The following is a 23,995-nucleotide window of genomic DNA, read 5'->3' as shown; positions in this document are numbered from 1 at the left end:
TGATCCCATCAGGAACTGGTCAATCCCTATCTAGTAACTATTAAAATGGAATCATAAACAACACTCTTAGCTTCGTTCTATGGCGTTCAAGTGCTCCCCATCGCAACATCGTACACGTTCGACACTTTCGCAAGACACAATCACAGGAAGCAAAAGAGAAGAGGTCACTCCGATCAAAGAAACGATTTTTAATACGGTCAGTATGATGTGTTTTTTTTTCATTCGCATTCTTCGGCACGAGTCTCAAATTCTTTGTTGTATCGAGCTAACTATCGAGTATGTTGATCGGACAACCTCCTGAGGCCCTAAGGTATGCAACTTTTAAGCTCCGCGTTTGCTCGAAAATTTTCTACGGGTTTACTATTTGGTCTATTTCAAAGTTAGACTGGTCCAGGCCCACTAGGGGCTGTCGTCGATCCTGAGTTAGTACTAGTTGCCGCGGTAATCACGTTTGACAACAATGACAGCATAGTTTCCATGGAAAAGCCGCAATGAGGATATACTCGTGGACAACTGCGGCCAGATCTTCCAGCTTCCACCGCTTCCTGGATCGCGGTTCCGTCCATCGCGGTTCGGAACACCTGGTTCGTTGTTATTGTATCAACCATGCGATCGAACGATGACACTTGCTCTTCATCGTTCAACTTGCTCGCCTCCTTCATAGACGTGGCAGCCTGCTGCGAGTAGGTGCACACAGCCCGCTGCATACAAGACGTAGTGTCTATCCCGTGTCGTGTCATGATGTCGTCTAACTTTGTCACTATCTGCGAAACACCGCTCTCTTCGCCTGCAATTTATTTGTGCGGTGTTACCATTTTCTTATCAAATCTTCATTCGTTCCCTACTTACTAATCTTTGTGTTACTTTGTACAGAAAAACAAATGATTCCATGTTCATCTTACTTCTTGCATACTGGCCATAGGTGCCAGAGAGCACATACAGCAGTTTGGGGATGATCAGGATGGAGCCTACCCCTATAATGGCCCCCAATACCAGCCCGCCTAGGTCTATCTTCGCGGGAGCATACGACGATACTCCGTAACCCTTTAACAATCCAAATATTTAAATAATTATCATTCTGTTTAACAATTTTCTAAACGTTTTCTACGATAACTATTAGAAATGAAATCACGTACGCTTCCCGTGGTACCGACATTGGTGAAACCAAATCTGGGTTCTTGGCTCCGATCTGTGATATCATTCGCGTTCGATTCGCTGCGTTTCGTGGACGTTTCACTCCTTGGATCCACCTGCGATGGCATAGCCAGCTGATCCTGGGCCTTCGGATCTCTTTCCATAAAGATCATCGAGCTCGGTACGAATCTGTTCATAAGATTTTAGTGATTCAAAGATCCTATAAACTTCTTACGTGCATTCTACGTACTATCTTACCCTCCATCATCATATTTTGGACTACCATCGACGAACACAGCCGAAGATATTAGCAAGACGATCAGGCTTCGCGCATTTGACGTCATCTAGAGAAAAATCAACTTGTAAAATATCTATTAAATTTGTTTAAGAATGTTCACAGCCTACGCGAGGGTTGTTGTAGATTCCATGCAAGAACATACCTTGAATGAATGGAAGAAAGTGATGGTACTCAATGGTTGCGTGGGTGTCGGAGAAACTGAACGACACGAAGGAGACTTCTGGAATATATAGCCGTTCACCTGGTACACCGCCGCCTTCTTCAGGTGGTCACGGAGCCCAACACCCATGAGGATAATTGGACCTGGAGGGCGGCGGGCGGCGCGCCGGTTTCGCTTTCGTTGTCAGATATTCATGGAACGCTATCACGGTGCGTGACTCGTCTGTCTCTCCTGAAGAAGAAACCAGGAGGACGACCATTGTCGCCCAGCGTTATTGTCCCCGGCTTGAACATCTCCAGCTCGAACTAATCTATCTTTCGCAAGAGCGATAACGAGGCCATTAACGGGTCCTTCTTCCTAGAACGAACGGCGATCAGGTTCGCGAAACTGAAAGCTGACCATTGCGCTACTAAAAATCTAACCCACCTCTAGGTTTTCACTTTGATTCTTTTTGGTCTAAGGGTTGAGAGATTGAAAAATAATTATCGTAATATTGTAAGTAACGAAATCTGTTGGGAATAGAATGGTTGCATCTTTTCTACAACAGAACAGAGTAAGCTATTGCGAAACTGGAGTACGCTTCTCGACACTTTGTCATCGCCTGATTTCAGGACGAGAAATTCGTTCTGCAGGTTGCCCCGGAAAATTCACGAAAGTCGCAGCCCCGTATGCTGCGTGCACTAACAAACTTCGCATGTGAATGCACACGTACGTTAAAACGTGCTCGCAATGAATACGTACACTAGCCAGAAAGCATGAACAAACAACGTGTACAACAATCTCTTTCGGTTCCTTCGACTGTTCGTTTAGATGGTTCACTGAATTATCTATAATTCATATACGTGGTTCTTATTTTTTCATAACGATTGCAGTTGAAGTTCTTTGGAAGTAAAATGATTCGGAAGACTTTCGGACGAGGCAGTGAAATACGAATATAGAACGATCTCGTCTTCCGCGACCAACGAGGGTAAAGATAGCGGAAATTCGTCGAGTAGCTAAACTGGCTCGGAATGACTCTCTTTCCGGTGAAAATGTCGAGCCGTCGCAATTACGAAACGTTTCCATTCCACGCGCGGATCCACGAAAATTTCCAGCCGTGACGGTGACCGGCGTAACGAAGCCGACGGTGCGCCAGTAATTTGACCAGAAATCGCTGTTAGGCTCGTTAATTTGGTGACAATTTCCTGGGTGTCGAGGGTAGGCCGACACTTGTACAAAAACTGCCGACAGGATCAAGGATTCTTCATAAGTGTCTCTGTCCTCGTCGGAAATCGGTCGGCGAGTCTTAGAAAAGTGCGAACAAATCGTGAGCTTCGAACGTGTGTACGATATCAAATATCGAATGGGGATCATGAAGACTTCGACGATACTCACCGTACTGGCGATCTGCGCGGTCTCGAGCATCACAACGGTGGAGACCAATGCCGAGACGACGACAAAGTCATCCAGGGCGCAAAATAAAATCTATCATCAGCAACGCCCGAGCGGAGGATTGGTTTCCTTCAATCCCGAGGACGAGAAAATTCGCGTAAGTTCCATTATGCTACTAACAATTTGCCAAACATCGTCTCCAACATTGTACGTAAATTATAAAAATTCTTAGAAAACGTTGTATATTCTTCTTCGTTCATTGTTAGCTGGACTTTTCCTTTAACATACCGTTCGTCACGGTGCCGATCGAACAAAAAATCGGAGAACACGGTCAAATTCCATCCTTATTGAACGTTAACACGAAGGGTTTAGGAATAGTAGGGATATTAACCACTTTGCTCAGCGTGGTTCCAGTTCTGCTCTCAAAAGAACGTCCGCATACAAGTTATCGTAAGTAAACGACGACGCCGCATCGTTACTAGTTAGATTTATATCTGTAACAGTTCGCTATAATGATTTCAGGGTCGGAGGATAATTATCAGTGGCTGGAAATGGGGAACACGATCAACGACATAATTTTTGGCAACAATTACGTAGCGCCGTGTATGCAACGCATCGTGTGTTCTATCGTCTCGGTGGCTGCAAACTCGGAAAGTCCTACCAGCACCGACAAAATCATCGACGGATTATCCAGGTACAGTTACAAAATAATACAAGGAGTGTGCGCTTTAGATGCGCACCAAATCATTAGGAACTATTAAATAAATTATTGGCAACATTCTTTGCCGAGTACAAGGACTATCGTACAAAATAAGAATGATCTATATTAGTTGCAACGAACAGCGGTATTTAATCTAGACATCTGGTTGTTGTAAGTTCACAGAATCAATCAGAATGTTATAAATTAACGATGTTCCATTTTGAACAGTCACAAGTGGTTTAAGAACGTCACCAACGGAACCATGATTCAAGATGCAGTGAATATCGGACGAAGGGGTGGCAACGACTGCACGTTGGCTTACAGGGACTGCATGATCACGCCGGCACTCTTGAAGACCATGATGTCCGAGCTTGGTATAGTGTGACAAACTGTAACGTACACCCCATGCACTTTCACGGTGTCGTATCAAAAAGAGACTATATTTTTTTATGAAACTGGAATTTCTCTTTCGTCACAAATCACGGAACCGTCGTTTGTACGCGCCAGGTGTGAAACGTCGTCGAGCATGATGATTGTCGCACTCGGCTTTCACTTTTTCGCGTCGTTCGTCATTTGAACGACACCTGGGAAACAAATAGCGACGTTTACGCGGCTCCCCTATCCCGCGGCTATCGTTAAAATGTGGGAACGGTTGTTAGTCGGTGCACAATGCAAGGACAGTCGCTCGTTAGGTGGTGCACGAGTAAACGTTTTATTTTCTCCTTAATATGTTGCGCCGACCGACCATCGCGACGGACCGTGGCGTTACGTTATAGTCTTCTATCAACCCTTCGTTTCACTTTCATCCGGCTGTTTTCACCGAGTTGCTGGTCGGTTCTAAAGCCGAGAGCAACGACACCGCATCCACGGAATTGGCTGCCCTGGCCAGATCTAAAGGGGTATGTCCTATTTTGTCTTTGCAATCGGTATTGACTCTGTGCTCCAGCAAAAACTTGATCACCTGCACTTTATTGTGCAACGCGGCATAATGCAACGGCGTTCGCCCCGAGAACTCGTTCTGAGAAAGATCAGCGTTCGCGTTATGGTAAGACTTCAGACGTTTGACGTTTCCCACGGAGGCTGCGACGCACATCTTTTCGCCTATCAGATAGTCGCTTCCGTGCAGGTGGGCACCGCATTGTAACAGGACTTTGATAATCTAAAAATAATAAAATGTACACACTGATTGTACCGGCAATGAGTCTGCTAAATTAACGAACGTAGGATGCGAGATAATAAGACATTACGTCATGATAATCGTATTCTATAGCATCGGTGAGCGGTGTACGGTCGAACCGGTCCCTGATATGCACGCTAGCTCCCATCCTCAACAGACATTGAACCACGTTCAAATCCCCTTCGCAGCAGGCAATGTGCAACGCAGTGCGTCCGTCCGCGTTCCTCTGCATGATGTCTGCGCCCTGGAACAGCGAACCAATCAAATTTCTGTGTCAACATATTCAGTTAGTCCTGCATACTTACGTAGCCTTTCAATGATTCGAGTTTGACCAGATCTTTGGCGATAACGGCGGCATTCAGCATCGCCGGGAACAGGATCGTGCCCAACTCTTCGAACTCGGCGCTCGACGAGATCCTCAAAGTTCTTGCAACCGCTTCCACGAGGTCCAAGTCCTGAAGGAAAGGTGATCTTCCGGCGGACAGTTCACCCCGTAAGTTGGTTTGCATTATCTTCCGCTTGGTATCCGTGTTCCATTCCTTCTTCGACAATACGTAAGCTAATTTAGTCAGTGCTGCCTCTGGGGTCATGTCGTAGCCAGATATTACGCCTGTATTTTAAGAAGTGGTACAAAAGTTTGTGTTACACTTTCTTGGAATACACTGTGTAGCGTACCAGCTGCTTCCAGTTGCTTTCCCGCCTCGTACAACCCCGCGACGCATCCAGTCGCGCATTGCGTGATGTTCACTATAATAGTTCCGCGTGCCGACGCCTTGCGAAACTCGTCGATCAAGTCTTCCCGGTTCATCGGGATGTTCCCAGCCCCAAAAGACTCTAACACGACGCCCTCGATGGTAGGTTGCAGGAATGCTTTCACCAAATCCGTGGTGATGCTTGGAAATATCCGCAACAAGCCCACATTCCTGTTCAAATTGGTATGCACGCAAAACTTTGTCAGCGTGCACGGCCGGAAGATAGCCCTGTAATCCACTGTAACGAAAACAGCAATTATTTTGTCACCTGTCGCCTCGATCGAAATATTTGCAAATTCCGCGTACCGTACTATACTTCCGAAACTATTTTTTAAACACTCTAAATAGACCAATTTAATCAGATGAGATTCGCTAAGTAGACATCTCCGATAATAGGTCATTTATCTTACCAAAGAACATATTCTCCAATCGAAACTCTCGATCCGGAAATAATGACACTAAATTATTATCACTCGTTGCCTACCGTGCCATGAATCACTCTATTGTACTATTGCGACAGAGACCTTCGATTTTGATATTGGCTGTGGCCAGGGGCGGAAAATTGGGCGAGTCGAACGCGTTGAACGCAGTGGCCGAGATCTTGCTCGTTCTGTTTCCCCGCATCAGCTTCGTCCCGAAGTAGACACAGACTTCCGGTATGCTGTAATTCGCGGCTATGATTAGGGACGAGAGGAAATTGTCTAGGCCGTCGCTTCTCGAGTCGAAAATCGGCACCTGGGACCCGGTTAAAATCACTATCTTGCCGAGAGCCTCGAGCATGAACGACAAAGCCGACGCTGTGTAACTCAAAGTATCCGTTCCGTGGAGCACCACGAAGCCGTCGAAGTGTTGGTAGGCTTGCTGAAATCGAAAATGATCTGTACGCTCTAAAATTTCACGCGAAACAAAATAATCCGAGGCTCGTTAACTGCTCTCCCGAAATGGTACCTGAATGTCGTTGGCAATGGTAATCCAGCCGTCCATTGTCATGTTACTGGAATCGCAGAGCGGCGAGTACTCCAATACGTTGTATATTACCCTCCTGCTGTCGTTCTTCGTCAATCTAAATAGTAACGAAGAGAACATGTAAGTACATTAGAATCGCACGAGTTTTCTTAACTTCTCCATAAATGTCTACTACTATTTGCCATATCGTTTTTTTTTTCTTGTGAAAATATTGTGAACACTCCATAATTTTTAAATTCAAGTATAGCGAAACTTTCATTTAACGAGGCTCTTCCGAAGTCGGTGGAACTAATCGTCGAAAAGTAACAATGGTGACACTAACGGGAGTACCAACGGTCCCATCGAGCCGAATCGTTCTTCCGCATACTTCTTATCGTGCATATTAGGATACAGTCGCAGCTTCTTCACGAACTCGTTCGCTTTGGGCACTAGAACTGAAATATAAATGTTCAATGAAAAATAAGTGAATAAATGTAGAACCGAAGAGACCGGCGAGATAGAATAGTTCGCAAGACAAATAAGAAAAGTGAAGGTCTCCGAGCAAGACACGTGGCTACCTCCGTCGTCGTTTCTAATCATGCCAATGGTTCCGCCGGTGTAAAGGACCAAAACTCGGCCATCGGGAACGTTCTCGGAGGTAAGATGACCGGGAGTATGTTTCTTCAGCTGCTTAATGTCACTGTCGCTGTTGATCGCCAGCTGAGACTTATCGGTCGCCATGCTTACTGTTAGTCGACGACAAACTCTTGCTCCTCCTCGTGAGTTCGCCCGCGGAATGTTATCACCGTAAACTTCCTACGAGAACGATTTGTTGTGCAACCTCTTTCGGCACACTGCCTCTGTTCGACGCACACGTTTACTTTTCTAATACGTCGCACATGTGTACAGTCCGACCGATGACAGTCGCCAGTCAGTGGATCTCAAGCTAATACATATACCAGAAGTGCTTCACTAATGTCTTGAGTTATATCACAGTAATCGTCGCAACTTTTGATTTGATATTTCAAATGCCCAATTGGACTTCATAGAAGTTCAAGTGCGCACTTGAACACTTGGCTATGCCCTTGTAGAAAGCGGTAAAACAGAATTGAATGGAATTGCAGTTTGTCGTGTATTAATAATTTATTCCAAAACTGGGCCATTATTCTCTTATCTTGAAACTACAAATGATGAATCGAACTAAAACTATAAATATTACTGTAAAAGATTTGAAATCTGTGGAGAAGCTTCAAGGCCTATATGATCACGAAAACATTAGGAAATCAGAAAGACAGTCAAAGCTTGTGATATTAATTAACGCAAATATTGCACATATGTAGATTAAACATTTTTAATAATATAGATAAGTTTACTGAGAAGAATACGTGATGCCATTGTTCGCGGTGATAATTAAACGTAGACTGAACATGGTAGAATTGAAACAATGGTATTTAAATGGAAGAATACCTCGCTGTTTACGTGCCGCGCGACGGATTCGTGCACTCTATCAGTAAGTCGAGTCGTGAATAAATCTTTGGTACTGGGAAGTATCGATGACATTACTATTATTCCATGAATCGTTAGAGGCCAGCCGGGGTCAAGTGTTAGATTAGATTTCTTTAAGCATTAGCTAATTTCATACGTAACCGACGGAACTACTTTTTTTTTTTTTTAAATACCTTAGAATAACTTTCCAATCCGTAGAAGACCAATCATCGATTTACTTTCACGCACAGCGAAGTAATTTAGAGGACAGTCTAGCGTGACGGATGGGTAATCAAGCTACAAAACTGGATGTTGTTCTTACTTTTACCAGATACGGTGGCAACAGTAAAAATTCTAATTTAATTTATTCGACTTAAAAAGAGGGTAATAAATGTATATTTTTGAGGAATGTCGAACCAGAATGACATCTCAAGCTAGACTGGTGCCGTTATGAAAAAACATCGCGGACGCCGCTTTCACGATTGTTATAACAATTATTGTTTTATTAGTAGGACACGGTCTCCGGGAAAGTTCAGCAGATCCTGCGGAACGTTATTGTCTCTGTGTAGTTAAGCGAGCAACTATACATATGTAAAGTTCATCGCATGTCCGGACTTTCCGAGTCCTCGAACTTCCGTGTTAACCTTAAATAGAAACCGCAAAGTTGAAACATTGCTGAAGGAAAAGAGTACATTGAATTCTTGTGCGCGCGATGTATGTACCTTCGCTCTTTGAAATTCTCGTACTGCGTTATCACCAAGTCGTAGGTTACTAGAATGCAGGATCCGCAGATAGTGGTCAATAAGTTCGTCAAAACGCCCTTGTAAAAGCCAGCTAGACCGTCGTTCTCTATGATCCTAGTAACCTGATGGGAAAACAACTCGTCAACTATTCAAAGTATACACACAGGGATTGAATATCTTCAATCGCTTCACAGACCACTTGCCGGATCGTCTCGTATTCGCGCGAACCCTGTCCGCTGCGAATCATTTTCTGTTTGGATATCGTATCCAAGGGGTAGCTAATTATCGTCGCCGCGACGCTGGCCGTTTGCGCGAACACCAGGGACATTAGAACCGGTGAGATCTGGATCTCCTGTTCCACGTACCACTGCTTGCCGAACGTGTACGCTCCGAAATAAATGGACCTATGTTCCGCCAGAATTAATTTCATACATAAATTGTTCGATTCTCGGTTCTCTCATGTCTGAATTAAGTTCTACATATTCCAGGCATAAGCGATGCTATGTGTTCTGGCGGTGATTCTCTTTACAACCGGAAATCAAACCACAGATTTCAAAATGGCTGACTATGACCACCTGTACAAAAACATCCCACCGGTCGAGTAGAGCATTCCCTGATAAATGCCCTTGTAGCCGTCAACTTTGTAGACTTTCCGCCAGCATTCATTCAAATTATGAAACTCCCTCTTAACCTTGAGATCGTCGCCGATGTCCACTGCTATTCGGGTAATGCAGAACGACAGCGGGTACAAAAGCACGCAGGAAGTGACGCCGACACTTCCGCCCGCCAGAAACGAGATCAGATGGTGCATAAAGTTCGTCTTCGGTTGGATCATCTGCGTAACACTGCTCTTTACTTACAATAAAGTCTACTCGGAATACTTCGGAATATAAAACTTTTCGTTCGTGAAATTTGAAATCATAATCAAGTTGCGGATCAACGTGCATCTCGGTGGTTGGTTAGCTACCGGATAACCAAATTTCGGAATAAATTTAACTTCAAAGCAAAAGTTCAACGATATCTTGGAATAAATGCCAGAGCTGCAGAAAAGTTCACGGGCTGATTATGATTGTCATATTTTCGGCGTATCTACGTACATGTTGGTAGGCATCATAATACACGTTGTAGAAAGAAAAGTTAATCGCCTGGGCCGGGAAGTACCGACAGATATTGAGAAAATTACCGCGCCACAATGAGAAGAAACCTTGTTCCCGAGGAATTCGAACCATCGCGTCAATGAAACCTTTATAGGCGGACCTCTGCGAAGCTACGATTTGATGACTGCTCGACTGAGTTTGTAAAATTAATTTGATCCTCTCTAATGGCGCGGTCATCGTCTTGAATATGATCGACAGCATGCCGGAAACCAAGAAGGAAACGCCGAAATTGGCTGGCAGGCTCATCTGAACGCATTGTCCGTCCAATACAGGATTGATCGCGAAATCATCATCGACTCTCTTTCTCGTCTTCATTCTCTACACAATAATCTCGGCAAGATCTTCCGATTTTCGTCCCTTTCCAAACGATACTCCATTTATTCCGATTCAATCCCGAGTTAACGGTTAACCCATCGACTGTTCGATAACACGTCGACTAACATTTCGAATTCATAACCATGTTCAGTTCGGACGTAGGACCATCGACGAAGTTACTGGCAAATATCGATAATATCGAAACGCTGTCGTTATCGCGACGGAGAAGAAGTTTGTTGCTACTGATGCACGCCGTTTCTATTTACAATGTCGCCGAGACGAACACGATAAGCGATCGAATGCAATTGGATGTAGCAATGTAGCACAGGAGGGCACAACCGATGGATAGACAGCTGACGCGTACGTTTGTCAGGCCGTCATGACCGAGAACAGTATAAGACAGAGGCTCGACACTTATAGACGTCAGAAACGTAGAAACGAGATGACAGAGTCTATTAAAAATGCTATACAAACTGTTTTACCGTGGAACCAAAACTCCACCGTCAAAGATCCGCTCCTGCCACCGTCGCCGAACAATGCGGAGGTAAGGTTATGTCGCTCGTATGGTACCATATCCTGAAGTAGGCGCTCGGTGCGCGCATAACCAGCTGTTTCAAATGTTACCGGTATAAATAAAAGTTTTTCCCATATTAACCGAAGTAACGTTTATTGCAAAAATGTACAGAAACGATTCATGTGACCGGTGACAACACTAAGAATTAAAAGCTTACAGGATCTTCAGGATGCGGAAAGCAGTTGTTCGGACGATAGCCTAGACCAGTCTCAGAGTACGTTGCTGAGGAAAGCAATGTATCTACTCTGCTTCCTTTTATGGGCAGTCTTATATACAATTGCAATCGAAATTCAGTTCGGAACTATATATTTCATCGTATCCGTATTAATATTTATTTGCATAAATACTCACTCGAGGCCAAAGAAGCCGGGCGAACTCAGCCCATATTCGGTTTTCAATCCGCAATGTAAAGCGATCGATGGAACTCTCAATGCGGAACAATTTGAAAGAGAAATACGATATGGTCCAGGAAGCGTGCATTAGCTTCCCTATTAGGCCTTGCTTATCACAGGCGACATCTTTTTATATATATATCTTTGCATACGTTTATATACATGTCTGTGCAATGTACTGTAATATATGAATGGACAATAGGAACTCTAAATTGTAAAATTAAGTTAAGTAAGTTTTAAGTTTAGTGGTATTCCAAAGTTATATCACAGTAATTTTAAAGAAAGAAAAGAATTTTATACCTAAACTCTGTTACTTTTGCAATTTTTCCTATCTATTTTGTAATAACTGAATTGCAGCTTCGTAACATTCTACCATCTCTTTAAGATACTTTAAACTTATGTTATTAGCATCATGAATCAGACTAAGAAACTCTGCCCAATTAGTTTTAGACTTGAACTTCTTATCAAGGCAGAGAAGGGCCCTATCAAAGTCCATCATTAGATCGTTTAATATTCTTGTACCGAGTGTACTGCAACATAAAGACAGGATAGATTCTTTGCGATCTTGCAGTATTAATATTTGTAGACATGGTAGCTTTATACAAACTCTAAGAGTTACATACTTTGTGCTATCAAACTTGTCGATCCTTTCATTCAAAGCATCAACGTTATTTAATAATTCAACTGTAGCTTCCTGTATTTTTTCTAAAAAAAAAAATATACAATTTTATTGAACATTCAGCCTGTACTGATGTTTTCTGAATATCCCAATACCTTTGGCTTCTAGAAATTCTGTGCTATTTATAGATTCCAATGCTCTAGAGATGGTTTCATTGAAATAAGCTGGATCCCATTTCATGATTAAACATTCTGACAATCTCCATAGAGTTTGGCTGAGGATTTGCGCTAACATTACTTTATAGAACTCTTTCTTATCATCGTCCTTGAATGTAAAAATCACTGTTCTGTCATTACACAGAAATAATATAAAAGAAAAGAAAATTACTAGCTGTGATATTTCTACTTGTCGGTGTTACATACCGTAAATGATAATATTGCATGAGGTACGTCTAAAGCTAAGTGGGAAATTGTAGAGTTATAATACATACTATCTAAAGTTACATATTGATTGCTGTAAGGGTGTAAATCCCTTACATGTTTAGCAGCATCTAGGACAACAGACTGCACTACATCTGTCCCCGACATGATCAAAGGACCTCTACCTACAAACCAGAACACGGTTACCAAGTCATTCTAATCGAAAAAATTAATGAAAATCAAACCTTGCGACCCTTGATGGTGAATTATAATGTAAGCAAGAACTCTGTGCCTCGTAAATCTGAACAGAGCCTCGGGACATGGGTCCTCGAGCCCGTAGAACAGACAAAAGATAATCGATCTGCGTGGTTTCCAGCCATGTTGTCTATGAACGTTGTTAAAAATTTTTGCTAGTTTTAACGCAACGCCTACGCCACGCTCGCTCGCCGACAGAACTACAAACCTGTCTAAACATTAAATGTAAGATGAAACATTATCCCTTCAGAAACTAACGACCAAAGTGGTAGAGTTTCAATCACCAGGTTCCCTCGATCCCTGAACGGACGCAACGATATACGATTGACGCTCGATCACTCTGCCAACAAACGACAAATTCGACAGGATCCCGTTTGCTCGATGCAGATCATCCTTCAACGAATCGAAAGAATTCCAGGTCCTATTTAAAAAATTCAAACAATTGAACGTAGTTCGCAGCAAAAAAAAGAAATATGGACGAACGTACACTTTGAAATCGTCATCGAGCGGCGCCGTTTCCAGCAATTCGATCATCAAACGTTGAATGTGCCTGTTGCTGTCCAAACCGTTTCCCGCTAATTCGAAGCGTTTCTTTTCGGCGCGAAATTCGAGGGCCCTCTGCATGGAGAAACGACCGAGCAGAAAGCCGCACAGGAGACACAGAAACCCGACGGAGAAGAGGAACGAGAAGCACATACGTTTCGTCACGAACTCGCTCGATTCGTTGAGTCCGCGAGCCATTTGAAAGCTGAGGACGCGTTGCATGACTGACGCTAACTTCGAAGAAACTTAATGATCGATAAAGTTCATTTCCTTCCGAGTCACTAAAATCATTGAAGAAATGCGGAGATGCTGCGTGAAACGATAACGACGATTAGATGAATATATCAGATAATTACGAACCACCCTCGGAACACTTGTTTCGATGAACGATTAGCGTTTTCACGATCCAAGTTTAATGTTTACGGAACACGCAAAGCCTTATAGTACTGTGCTCGGATGGAATCGTTTCAGCGAACACTTGACTTCACGGACGAAACTTGCCATGACTGTTCCTTCAAGTTGATTTCGGTAAGCTACCTGCTTGAAAACTGCGTGGGACAAGACTGATATATTTGTCAGTCCGTCTTGTTGCCATCGGCCTTCCACCACCCTTCGAACTCACAACGTAACGAGCATGTTTACAGAGAGAAAAAACCTGGAAAATCGATTTCTTGTCCAAATGGCTTTACACGCAGCTCATCGATCTACTACGTACATACATACATAACGTACATACATTATATTCTCCCTCGCAGATCGAATGTATCAGCCTTGAAATTTATATAGAATAAATGATTGGATAAATACGAACCAGGGCTGGGGAAAAATAGATTTGTGAAATAGTAAATGGACTATAAATATTCGTATCTTCTCGTGTAACATAAAATGGCAAATGAAACATTTTTTTTTTTCAATTACATATAAATATTACGTTTCCCCAGCCTTGGTATGAACTAACAAAAAGAATAAAATCAAATTCAGTATTTAACGAATGTTAATTCCGATATATTCAAATAATTTTATAGCGAAATGTACGTTGTTTTTTAAAACAAAGACCGATTTTTGAATTCCGATTTCCGGTGAACGTTCAGTCGAGTGAAAGGAATGTACGTATAACTCTGATGTTGTCGATCCAGATTGCTGGCGTCCGCGTCACACCGTTAGCATCTTCAGGGTAATTCGATAACGAGGAAATAAAAAGACGGCTGTCACACAAATGATATTTTAAATCGTAACACCATCGTCGCTGCGTCAGCGTCAAGCAACTTATTTTGGGTAATAATACGGTGACGATGTTTCGCTTATAAATAGTTTTCGATGTATTACGTGCACGTGCAAGGTTGTCTCGGCCGCAGATGTGCTCTCCCGATCTCGAAATACGCGAAAATCACTTATCCAGTCCCGGTGCACGTAGCCGTGTCTCTCTTCTCGGGAAATAAAAAAGAAAAGACCGAGAAACATTTTCGCGAGAGTACGCGGTACATATTTACCATTCGCGTTTGCTATTTACATACCGCATATTTGTTAATGCTCCATCAGCTATAACGTACGCGAAATGATCACGGTAACCTGTTCATTTTCAAAGGCTGGAATTCCTCGACAATGATATTTTTACTCTATGGAAACAGGAATTCTAATGGGCTATTCACGGACTCGTTATTGTTAGAGCGAATAGTAAAAACAAACGCTTGCAAAGCAACGAAATGAGTTACCGGCACAGCTCTCGGAACGGAACAAAGCTTACGGATCTAAACGGACGTAGTAAAAATAAATTTCTAAATGAACGATTTCCCCTTCTGCGATAAACGCCGCACCGGTTTACGTTGCCGTACCGTCCATAAAAGCACATAGATACGGATGTACTATTTTTCCCTAATGCGATACACACGCGAGACAATGTTCTTTTATTTACAATACTATTTTCTTCTATACGATGCGTTCATATAATTTCATAAAAAATAATTACAACGTAGACAGAAATGTTGCAAAAAGAATACGAGATAAATTAAGTAATTGTTTTCTGCGATAATTAGTGGTCCCCCTACCGGATGCTTTCGGTTATTCCTCATGACAAAGGACTCGCCAGTGTCCGGTATCACATAAAACAGCGTCCCGTAAGCAGCAACACGTGTTTCTCTTCGCGCGACACAGTAACGTGTACGTACGTATATAATTATTGTTTATCGTTTGATTCTACGAATTTTAATGTTATGTGTTAATTACTATTTAATTACTATCTTATTGTTGTTCCAAAAGGCGATCTAAACATAACGATGAATGAGATAGAAACGTGTCCTTACGATAGAAGTCATCGAATTTCCAAAAGCAAGCTACCGTATCATCTTCTTCGTTGTAAACTAAGTAATTCATCAAAGGCGAAAGTTTGTTGCCCCTTCAACGCTTTTCATATTATTAACGAGGCAATTTTTGAGGTATTAAACACATTCATTTATCCTAAGTCAATCGAATCGACTATGATTCAGTGAAAACTTTATTTTACATGAGCATTGAATACCTAATTTTATCTACTCGATTATTAAACAGAAATATATTTGGGGAGGGGGAGCTACAGTATGGTTAATTAAAATTTCTAAATATTACTTTTTATATTATTTCTTTTGATTTTTTCATATTTTTTCTTTCCATATTATTTCGTAATTCTGTGGAATATATTATAGGGAAGAAATTAGATGTGAAAATGAAAATTGAATTAAATTTTAGGAACACGTCAAAAATTGTTCGAGCAGTGGAAATGTGAGAACACATTTATATAGTTTCGAATCAACAAAACAGTTGGGCACAATGCCCTTGGAAGCAGTTGCATTGCTAACAGTGCCTATAATGGAAGACTGGAAAGAGGTTTTGTAGATATATAATATTAAGTTGAATCAAATATGTGCAACTTGGTGATGTGGTTTCATGCCCAGGAAGGTCTAGAAACATATGATCCTTGGAAGAATACTGAAAGAAGAGACATAACACGTTGCAAATCAGGAGGTACCCGAACGCAAAAGAAACATTACAAATTAGCTGAACGCAATAGACTGAGTATGCTTAAGAGGAAAAACATATTCAAACCACATGTTCGTCAGGCAGCTTGTGTTGTAAGCATTGTTTTTTTTCTTAGTCAATAATGTAAGAAAGTAATGAGTTCCATTAACATTATTTTTTCTTTTCAGAGACATAAACCATTGAAAGAATATTTCAGTGTTTCCGAACTGATTAGCAATCTAAGGAGAATGTCTCTGTTAGATTTTGATGTTTTATTGAAAAGTGCTGACTTAAGTAACTTACATATTAGTAACAATAACAAGTTCAAGGAATATAGATACATGTCACAGTTTATAGAAGGGGTAAATAACCAATGATATATTATCAAAAAATAATTATTTTAAAATAATATAATAATAAATTTAATAGATTCTGGCCCAGAAAATTGAAGAATTGGTATTGCACTGTATCAAGAACGAAATTTTCTAAGAGTGTAAGTTTTATATATCGTATGTTAATATGATTTTCACCGTTGACAGTATTTGATGCCTTGATATTAATAAAATTTGATATTTTCTGAGAAATTATTCAGTTAATAAAAGAATAAAAAGATCGATTTACTGTGTCTCCCTGTGAATGATTCCACTGTTTAAAGTACAAGGTTATGTCAAGTACAATAATATTATTGAAAATTTGAGGTAGATATCATATTCTTTAGCTAGGACAACGGGATGAAATTGTACGATGCAACATATTAATACAACATAATCTCATTGTTTCTCCATCTATAATTCTAACCAATATTTATAATACAAAAATCACATAACAAATAGAATGCACGCATCTTACTGTACACATTGTTTCGTATTACAAGATGTTCAGGACTATCGTGGAGGATCTGAAAAATTTATGTGTTACTTTCCCCGATCTTTTAGATTTACTAGAAAACCATTAGTTGGTAACTTCTAGTATTATGAGGAAGAAAGAAATCGGGCAACGACTATTTCAGCCGCCGCGTCCGTTTTTCAGCATAATAATGTTTCAACGACCTGCGCTTTAATTACTTCCTAAGAGTTCCTCTAGCAGCCAAGAGGATGCCTCTTTGTGGTGAAGTTTTATATGATTCCTTAGATATCTTTTCTGTCCGAATTTCATGCCGCATTTGCAGTCGAATGGTTTCTCTTCGTTGTGTATCGCGCGGTGCCGCACGACCTCTCCTTTCACGGAAAACGTTTTACCGCAAATCTCGCAGGCAAACGCTTTGATGCCGGTATGCGTGGTCTCGTGATGGGTCAGCCTTTGTTTGCTCCGGAAATATTTGCCGCAATAGGAACACTTGTGTGGTTTGAAGTCGGTGTGTATACGGTTGTGAATGTAGATGGAGTTCAGGGTCCGGAACATTTTGGGACAGTGTTCGCAGGCGTACGGTCGTTCGCCGGTGTGAATTCTTCGATGGTCGTCTTTAGCCCCTTTATTTGCGAATGCACGCCCGCAGATGTCGCAGGCGTATTTCTTCAGTCCCTCGTGAACGTCTCTAACGTGCCTGGCCAGGTCTTGTTCGATGCGATAGGATTTTCCACACTGGTCACACTTGCAAGGCCGTTTATCGGAATGCACTCGGATATGGCGCAGGAAGCCCCGTTTCGTGAATATCACCTTGCTGCACGTATTACATTTATAAGACATGCGGTCGTTGATTATCTGCTTTGCACTGTTCACTAGCTCGGTCTCGTCGGGATGCTGGATCCGGTTCGCGTCGGAATGTCTGTTAATGTGCTTCTTCAGATCGGACTTCTTCGAGAAGGTCCTTTCGCACAGGTTGCAGGTGAAGCACACCGACTCCTCTACAACCGCAGGTTCCAGGTGGCGCAGTTCATTCTTTGAGAGGTCCGTTGGGTCCAATAGTCCGTCCTCGTTGCCACCGTGCATCAGCATGTGCTCGTTAAAGTCTTTCTCTCGACCGTGATACATCAGCTCGCAGTACTGGCAATAATGCATTTCGGTCTGATGCTCTGCGTTCATGTGCTCTACGAAGTACTTCATGTTTGCGAAGACGACGTCGCACTGCGTGCACTGGACGTACTCAATCTCCTCGGCGTTCGTACTTTCGTTTTTCATGGTCGGTAATCGTGTAACGTCTTCGGGTTGATTCTTCCACCTGCAAAACAAACATAGTCCGACATCATTCCAGCGAAACCGAAGCTCTGTGACAGTTCCTCGCATGGTTCTTCAAGTAACGCTCCTGGCCGAATCTCGCGTCGCACACGGGACAAACGTACGGTTTCCCGCGGCTCTCGTGGACACGTTTATGACGGCTGACACAGCCTTTGCTTAGAAACCGTTCGCCGCAGACCTCGCAAGCGTATGGCCTCTGACCGACATGACCATGAACATGCTTATCTAACTCTTGCTTTCTCGAGAAGCACCGGTCGCACGAAGAGCATCGGTAAGGGCGCAGTTTCGAATGAAACAGTCTGTGAACGTGCAGAGATGCCTTTTGTTTAAACGATTTGCCACAGGTTTCGCAAACGTGCGGTCTCTCTCCGGTATGGGTACGCCTGTGCTCGTCTCTAGAGACCCGTGAAGCCAGGCAGCGGCCGCATATATCACAGGCGAATCGTTTAATTTCTGCGTGAACATCTCGCGAGTGTCTGTTCAAGCCGGACGCCGATGGGAAGCTTTTCCCACAAACCTGACACGCATAGGGTTTTATCCCGGTGTGAGTGTTTCGATGAGTGAGCAAATTGTACGCGGTGGACAGCGTTTTACCGCAATCGTTACACCGGTAACACGTAACCCCGTCCTTATTAATTTTCGAGCGTGCCAACTCGTCTCGTTCTTCGACCGTTCGTCTTTTCCGACTCAATGGATTCTCTTTCTGTTCACGGGTCTGACCTCTGCGAACAGCGCTATCATTATCGACTGTCTGTACACTGATCTCCGGACCGGTGTTCGAAACCACTCGCGGTCGTAACTCGACCGGCCGATTTCTACACCTGAAAATAGATTTGTCCCCGTTATTTCAGCAGCAGAGCTGGGCATTAGCGGTCGCTAATGTGTTCCATTTATGCTTACAATTTTACAAATATATTGCAATAGAAGAATATTGCGTGTTTAGACTAGAATCATCCAATTGTAACATTTTAATCGTTAAATGCAACCTAATCGCAACCGTTAATTAAATTACTTCGATTGATGGTTGTTAATTTTATCAAAGTATTGCCCAACTCTGCCCAGCGGTCACTGTGAATCAGCTCACGCCATGATTGATTTTCTTATGATTAACTAAATAGCGTTTCTGTCGGAAAGAGAGGTCGCACTCGGAGCACTGCCACGGTTTTTCGTCGAAGTGTATCAGTCGGTGTCGCTTGAGCTCGTACTTGATGCGGAACCGACGTCCGCAAATGTCGCACGCGTGCGGTTTTTCGCCTGTGTGTTTCGTTATGTGTACTACGAGTGGCGGTCTCGTGCGGAAGCTCTGCTCGCAATAATGGCATTTGAAGGGAAACACGTCCGTGTGCGTTCGGTTGTGCACAAACAGGGAGGCCTTCTGTTTGAACGATTTGCCGCAGACGTTGCAGACGTATGGCCGTTCGCCGGTGTGTATACGTCTATGATCTTCCGCGTTGCGTTTCGTGGTGAACATTCTACCGCAGATGTCGCAGGGGAAGTTCTTTATCCCTGCGTGGGTGTCCTTCAGGTGCCTGGCCAGGCCTTGGTTCACTCTGAACTGTTTGCCGCACAGGTGACACGTGTAGGACCGCTCACCGGTGTGTATGCGCACGTGCCAGAAGAAGGTGTAGGGCGAGTACAGGTTTTTCCCGCACTCGTTGCAATGATAGTATACTTTCCCGTCGACCTCCATCCTGGCGCGTGTCACCAACTCTTTGTCGACGCATCTTAGCTTTCGATCTTTTTTGCCGATGAACTCCGAATGCGACTCGATCAAGTGTACTTCTAGCAGCTTCTTCTTTTTGGAGACGTAGTCGCAGTACATGCACGGGTGTGTCTCGTGCCGCTTTCTCTTACACTTTTTGTACAGTTTCCAGTTATCTCTCTCATCACTGATCTCGACCTCGTTCTCATCGGAATCCTTTGATATGCTTTCACGGTCTTTCTCAAGACTATTTGTACAGTTGATTGCGTGCCGCGCCAAGTGGCACTCCCTTTTGAAGCTTCTCTGACACGTCATGCAAGTGTGTAGACCGTTGTCTTTATCTTTGGAAAGAAGCGCGGTTGTCGCATCAGGTACGTCTGAATTGATGGAATTGGTGGACGAGTCTGTGTTCTCCTCCTTGCTAGTTTTTCTCGTCAGACGTTCGGTGACCGCTTTTTCAGGTCTCTGGGGAGCTGTATATTTGTTAGTGGTCTGAATTATATTATTCGAGCGCGTCGCTGTCATATGCCACGAGCAGTATGCCACGAGGGATTTCTTCCGAGGTAGACCAAACCTGGAAAAATAATAAATTTACCAGATTTGATTATTGGATCGCTCGACACGGTTGTGGTCGGGTCTATATCTTGTGTAGATTATTTTAAGACTCATTTTTGTTTAGCATGCTCGCAATGTTTCAACGTGTCTGCTTTTAACGTGATTATTCAGATATCGTTTCTGTCGGAAAGCGAGGCCGCATTTCACACAAACGAACGGCTTGTTTTCGGAGTGGATCAGCTTGTGCCTAACGAGTTCCGATTTCACCCGGAACCGTTTCGAACAGATATCGCAACCGTAATTCTTCTCACCCGTATGAGTGGTTACATGGGCCAGCATCTCCTGCCTCCTACGGAACTTTTTGTTGCAATAAGAACACGGATGCGGAAACTCATTCGTATGTAGTTTACTGTGAATGTACAGAGATGCTTTCGACTTGAAGCTCTTGCCGCACGAGTCACAAATGTAAGGCCTCTCTCCCGTGTGCGTTCTACGATGATCCTCTCTAGTGGCCTTCGACGCGAACGATTTCCCGCATATGTCGCAGGTAAAATTTTTCAGTTTCTCATGCACGTCTTTCAAGTGCCTGGACAGACCACCCGAATCACGGAATTGCTTTCCACAGATCTGACAAGTGAACGGCCTTTCGTCCCTGTGTATCCTCATGTGTCTCAGATACGAGTCCTTCAGTTTAAAGCATTTGCTGCACTCGTCGCATTGATAAGACTCCTGAACCTCGACGATACTTTTCTGTTTGACATGCTCGCACGGTTCTCCAGAGTTTCGAACGTCGCTAGGACATATCTTGCATTTCCCTCTTGTCCTTCTCTGCGTGTTTCTTTCATTCTGAGCGGTCAGCCTGCTCTCGTCCTCTAATTTTACATTCTCTAAACTGTTCGAGTCGTACAGTCGGGTTACTTCTTCCTTCACGTCGATATCATTATTTTGTAGTTGCTCAGTGATAGCAGACTGATCGAGCGGCGAGTTCACGACGCTGATCCACACCGAATGGCCATCCCCGCTGCTGTCTACAGGCTTTTTTTCTCGCAACTGGTACTTTATTCTGTATGGCTTCCGAAATACATTCTGCATGTCTAAGAACACCTTAAATGGTGTCCGCATACTACTGGACCTGCAAAACAGTCAGAACTTGACTCCAGACTTTGCAGATGTGGCGTGACAACAATGCAGAAGATTTTGTTCTCGTTTTTCAACCCACCACACAGAGTTTCGTTTTTTTTTCTCTGTCTTGTTCCGTATTTCGAACAGGTATAATCGTCCATACTTGGAATATGGACAATCAACGTCTAAAGAGTTTCTTTGAAAATGTTTGGCACTCGAAAGCTTGCTTCTATGTGTACTATTAGCCGCGGAAATCATTTGTACGTCTATCGGTTTAAGGCATATTTTCTGCACGTTCGGTTGCGCGTATTTTATTGCTCCAATGTATTATCGGTTTTCTGTGTTTTCATGAAATAGAGAGAGAGTTATTACCTGTTCATATCATTATCAGCCACTTCCCCACAATCTTCATCCTTTATGGTTTCCTGCTCTTGATGCTACAAGCAAACGCTTTATTACGCTATTGTGGTGACGAATATATTTAATTGAATTCACGCGACACAATATCGACCTAAAATAATGTTGTCACACCTACCAGAGATTCTGTTATGTTAGATGTACTCGTATCTATTGATACTTCCAAACCGTCTGTGTTCTGAAAAATTATCGAGAATAGTATAAAACAAATAATTTTTATTACAAATATTTTAAGTAAGTGATCAGATTTATTTGCAAGTGTATACCTCTTTCACTTGCAGAGATTCCTGCATTGTCAACAGCCTCCTCTCTGCTGTTAAACATCCTTCCAAGAGTTCGTGCCATGCTAATATGGTAGCAGCACAATGATAACACAACTGCAGTGGAAGCACATCTGTTTCGGATATCTATAACAAAGCATTGATGAATTCAGAATGACATTTTGTATTACGGTTTAAGCTAAACAGAACTAATTACAAAATGATTAAAGCACATACATGTATTGGCAAATATTTATGTATTTTACTGCACAAGTCGTGCTCCAAACCTTCTCCTTCAAATATTGGAATCAAATGGTCATTGGTATTGGCGCACACTCTGCACAAATTGGACCACGAAATATGTTCTCCGTTCTCAGTTATAGCTGTTTCTTCGTTGCAGACTTCTATTACATTCTGCTGTTCACCTTCCACGTCTGCAACAACAAAGAATTCCTCCTCCTTGCTATCAATTTCCGTATGTACATCCTCTGTTACCATATTTTTTACAGTTTGCAACAAAATCGAATCTTCTTCGCATGATTCTAGCACAACAGCATTTTCAGATTCCATTGTGTCTATAATGTTTATAGCGTTAGAAAGTATTGGACAGGTATTATAAAACAACCGTAGAATCATACTCACCGAATTAAGTAATACCAGATATCGTGACAAACGTTTCCGCAGTAAAAATACAAACGAAATAAACTTGGACACTCTGCGCACGTATATCTCTCGGGATCACTCCTAATTACATTTCTTTTTCGTCAGTACCGCATCTTCGTCCGAATTTTGTAAAACACTGTGTTACTTCGGATTCCGATCATTCGGCGCGATATTTTTTTGAAATACGAATCACCATTATCATGCGTGTTTCCTTGTGAATCATTCCGTCCCAAAGCAAACAACTCTTCTTCCTCGATCTTTCGGAATGTTCGCCAGTTGTCATAAATATTTACAAACGTTAAGCGGCTTCGATATCATTTTCGTGTTGTTTCGCTTCCTTATATAACCAAACAAATAGAAAACGATACGTCGTTGTACATGCACAATGTACGGTCTTCATTTATGGTTCAACGAATTTCGGTTGAAAGTTTGGCTTTAGAATATCCCAAAGTATCTCGAACCTTGAAGCTTACAAATCATTGGCGACGACAACGCGGCGACGCCAATATCTGCTACTTCAAGAGAATGAACTGTCGTACAAGAATCGAAGGAGTGGGGACTATCGATTGTAATCGACTATCGAATGTGCATCGATTGCTCTCGATATCCAAAAGTTACCACACAAAATGACGTCGATTTATGTATTGTTTTGAAAGGTAATTTTTCATTTTTGTGCGTAAAGTATGCTCTAAGCAGCATAATGATAATATAAATAGCTATAAATGTTAACTGAAATTTAATGTAAACTTTTTAACAACTTTTACAGCTTATTCCTGCTTTATCAGTGGAAAGCGTGAAAGTCTCTAGATAATTACATCGGTGATTTGTAGCGAAGTAAGTACCTAAATAATAATATGGACATAATACATAAATTGATAAGGGATTTAGCATAGGCTATAATATTTATTATTTCTGATCTCATAATATTTATAACAATTCCGTTTGTTAGAGATACAGCTATGTACTTCCTTGGCTATTTCATGAAAACAATTATATTTTATATCGTATTTTTGTAGTATAGAATATATACCACATTATAATATAATATAAATGAAGTATACTGTACATTCG

General features: G+C 42.4%; 9 protein-coding genes across 19 annotated transcripts; 3 read left to right on the top strand and 6 right to left on the bottom strand.

Moving 5' to 3' along the window:
- Window positions 1-380: 380 nt before the first annotated feature.
- LOC144469069 (uncharacterized) lies at window positions 381-1,478 on the bottom strand. Its single transcript, XM_078178970.1, has 4 exons — window positions 1,393-1,478; window positions 1,137-1,323; window positions 903-1,044; window positions 381-787 (listed from the first exon to the last, which is right to left on the bottom strand). Exons 1-4 carry the CDS (start codon window positions 1,476-1,478, stop codon window positions 381-383), a joined length of 822 nt encoding a protein of 273 aa, XP_078035096.1.
- A 1,465-nt stretch (window positions 1,479-2,943) lies between these two features.
- On the top strand, window positions 2,944-4,048 carry LOC144469492 (uncharacterized). The gene is made up of 4 exons (XM_078179862.1): window positions 2,944-3,120; window positions 3,230-3,413; window positions 3,486-3,657; window positions 3,892-4,048. Exons 1-4 carry the CDS (start codon window positions 2,944-2,946, stop codon window positions 4,046-4,048), a joined length of 690 nt encoding a protein of 229 aa, XP_078035988.1.
- LOC144469488 (L-asparaginase) lies at window positions 3,768-8,562 on the bottom strand. Of its 2 annotated transcripts, none has more exons than XM_078179848.1 (9): window positions 8,005-8,562; window positions 7,116-7,353; window positions 6,881-6,992; window positions 6,541-6,655; window positions 6,117-6,453; window positions 5,516-5,830; window positions 5,146-5,450; window positions 4,911-5,084; window positions 3,768-4,822 (listed from the first exon to the last, which is right to left on the bottom strand). In XM_078179848.1, the coding sequence occupies exons 1-9, from the start codon at window positions 8,095-8,097 to the stop codon at window positions 4,466-4,468; spliced, it is 2,046 nt and encodes a 681-aa protein (XP_078035974.1). In that variant the 5' UTR covers window positions 8,098-8,562; the 3' UTR covers window positions 3,768-4,465. The 2 variants fall into 2 exon arrangements, with proteins under 2 accessions (XP_078035974.1, XP_078035975.1); XM_078179849.1 differs by having other exon boundaries at window positions 7,116-7,483; window positions 8,005-8,019.
- Window positions 8,531-10,365, bottom strand: LOC144468340 (ADP/ATP translocase 4). The gene is given in 6 exon segments (XM_078177750.1): window positions 8,531-8,666; window positions 8,745-8,887; window positions 8,962-9,169; window positions 9,341-9,600; window positions 9,863-10,279; window positions 10,333-10,365. Coding segments are annotated over 6 exon segments (1,107 nt in total). The 3' UTR covers window positions 8,531-8,620.
- On the top strand, window positions 10,226-11,301 carry Saysd1 (SAYSVFN motif domain containing 1). Its single transcript, XM_078179863.1, has 2 exons — window positions 10,226-10,781; window positions 10,971-11,301. The coding sequence occupies exons 1-2, from the start codon at window positions 10,617-10,619 to the stop codon at window positions 11,292-11,294; spliced, it is 489 nt and encodes a 162-aa protein (XP_078035989.1). The 5' UTR covers window positions 10,226-10,616; the 3' UTR covers window positions 11,295-11,301.
- On the bottom strand, window positions 10,888-13,685 carry LOC144469490 (uncharacterized). 3 transcript variants are annotated; one of them, XM_078179856.1, is made up of 10 exons: window positions 13,400-13,685; window positions 12,984-13,320; window positions 12,781-12,917; window positions 12,487-12,708; window positions 12,245-12,426; window positions 11,978-12,146; window positions 11,827-11,908; window positions 11,504-11,733; window positions 11,163-11,381; window positions 10,888-11,077 (listed from the first exon to the last, which is right to left on the bottom strand). In XM_078179856.1, the coding sequence occupies exons 2-8, from the start codon at window positions 13,259-13,261 to the stop codon at window positions 11,532-11,534; spliced, it is 1,272 nt and encodes a 423-aa protein (XP_078035982.1). In that variant the 5' UTR covers window positions 13,262-13,320; window positions 13,400-13,685; the 3' UTR covers window positions 10,888-11,077; window positions 11,163-11,381; window positions 11,504-11,531. The 3 variants fall into 3 exon arrangements, with proteins under 3 accessions (XP_078035982.1, XP_078035983.1, XP_078035981.1); XM_078179857.1 differs by having other exon boundaries at window positions 11,163-11,410; window positions 11,978-12,163; window positions 12,313-12,426; XM_078179855.1 differs by having other exon boundaries at window positions 11,163-11,410; window positions 13,400-13,684.
- A 367-nt stretch (window positions 13,686-14,052) lies between these two features.
- LOC144469491 (uncharacterized) lies at window positions 14,053-22,494 on the top strand. 3 transcript variants are annotated; one of them, XM_078179858.1, is made up of 8 exons: window positions 14,053-14,314; window positions 15,073-15,196; window positions 15,296-15,471; window positions 15,761-15,898; window positions 15,967-16,143; window positions 16,219-16,392; window positions 16,460-16,523; window positions 22,283-22,494. In XM_078179858.1, the coding sequence occupies exons 2-7, from the start codon at window positions 15,088-15,090 to the stop codon at window positions 16,517-16,519; spliced, it is 834 nt and encodes a 277-aa protein (XP_078035984.1). In that variant the 5' UTR covers window positions 14,053-14,314; window positions 15,073-15,087; the 3' UTR covers window positions 16,520-16,523; window positions 22,283-22,494. The 3 variants fall into 3 exon arrangements, with proteins under 3 accessions (XP_078035984.1, XP_078035986.1, XP_078035987.1); XM_078179860.1 differs by lacking the exon at window positions 14,053-14,314 and adding an exon at window positions 14,504-14,517; XM_078179861.1 differs by lacking the exon at window positions 14,053-14,314 and having other exon boundaries at window positions 15,071-15,200.
- Window positions 16,801-23,425, bottom strand: LOC144469489 (uncharacterized). Of its 6 annotated transcripts, none has more exons than XR_013493987.1 (7): window positions 22,904-23,425; window positions 22,499-22,836; window positions 22,268-22,408; window positions 22,120-22,179; window positions 21,957-22,021; window positions 19,218-20,481; window positions 18,929-19,026 (listed from the first exon to the last, which is right to left on the bottom strand). XR_013493987.1 is itself a non-coding variant. In XM_078179854.1 (7 exons), exons 2-7 carry the CDS (start codon window positions 22,829-22,831, stop codon window positions 20,429-20,431), a joined length of 1,473 nt encoding a protein of 490 aa, XP_078035980.1. In that variant the 5' UTR covers window positions 22,832-22,836; window positions 22,904-23,425; the 3' UTR covers window positions 20,283-20,428. The 6 variants fall into 6 exon arrangements, 4 of the variants coding, with proteins under 4 accessions (XP_078035978.1, XP_078035977.1, XP_078035980.1 ...); XR_013493986.1 differs by having other exon boundaries at window positions 18,939-19,026; window positions 19,106-20,481; XM_078179854.1 differs by lacking the exon at window positions 18,929-19,026 and adding an exon at window positions 20,774-21,594 and having other exon boundaries at window positions 20,283-20,481.
- On the bottom strand, window positions 18,183-19,052 carry LOC144469341 (uncharacterized; the record flags this gene model as incomplete). Its single annotated transcript, XM_078179507.1, has 1 exon — window positions 18,183-19,052. A coding segment is annotated over one exon (840 nt), but the record flags the coding sequence as incomplete, so codon positions are not given.
- Window positions 23,426-23,995: the final 570 nt, after the last annotated feature.

This window comes from Augochlora pura, chromosome 4 (assembly GCF_028453695.1).
Source record: "Augochlora pura isolate Apur16 chromosome 4, APUR_v2.2.1, whole genome shotgun sequence".
NCBI lineage: Eukaryota > Metazoa > Arthropoda > Insecta > Hymenoptera > Halictidae > Augochlora > Augochlora pura.
This window is presented reverse-complemented; position numbering and strand designations above follow the sequence as displayed.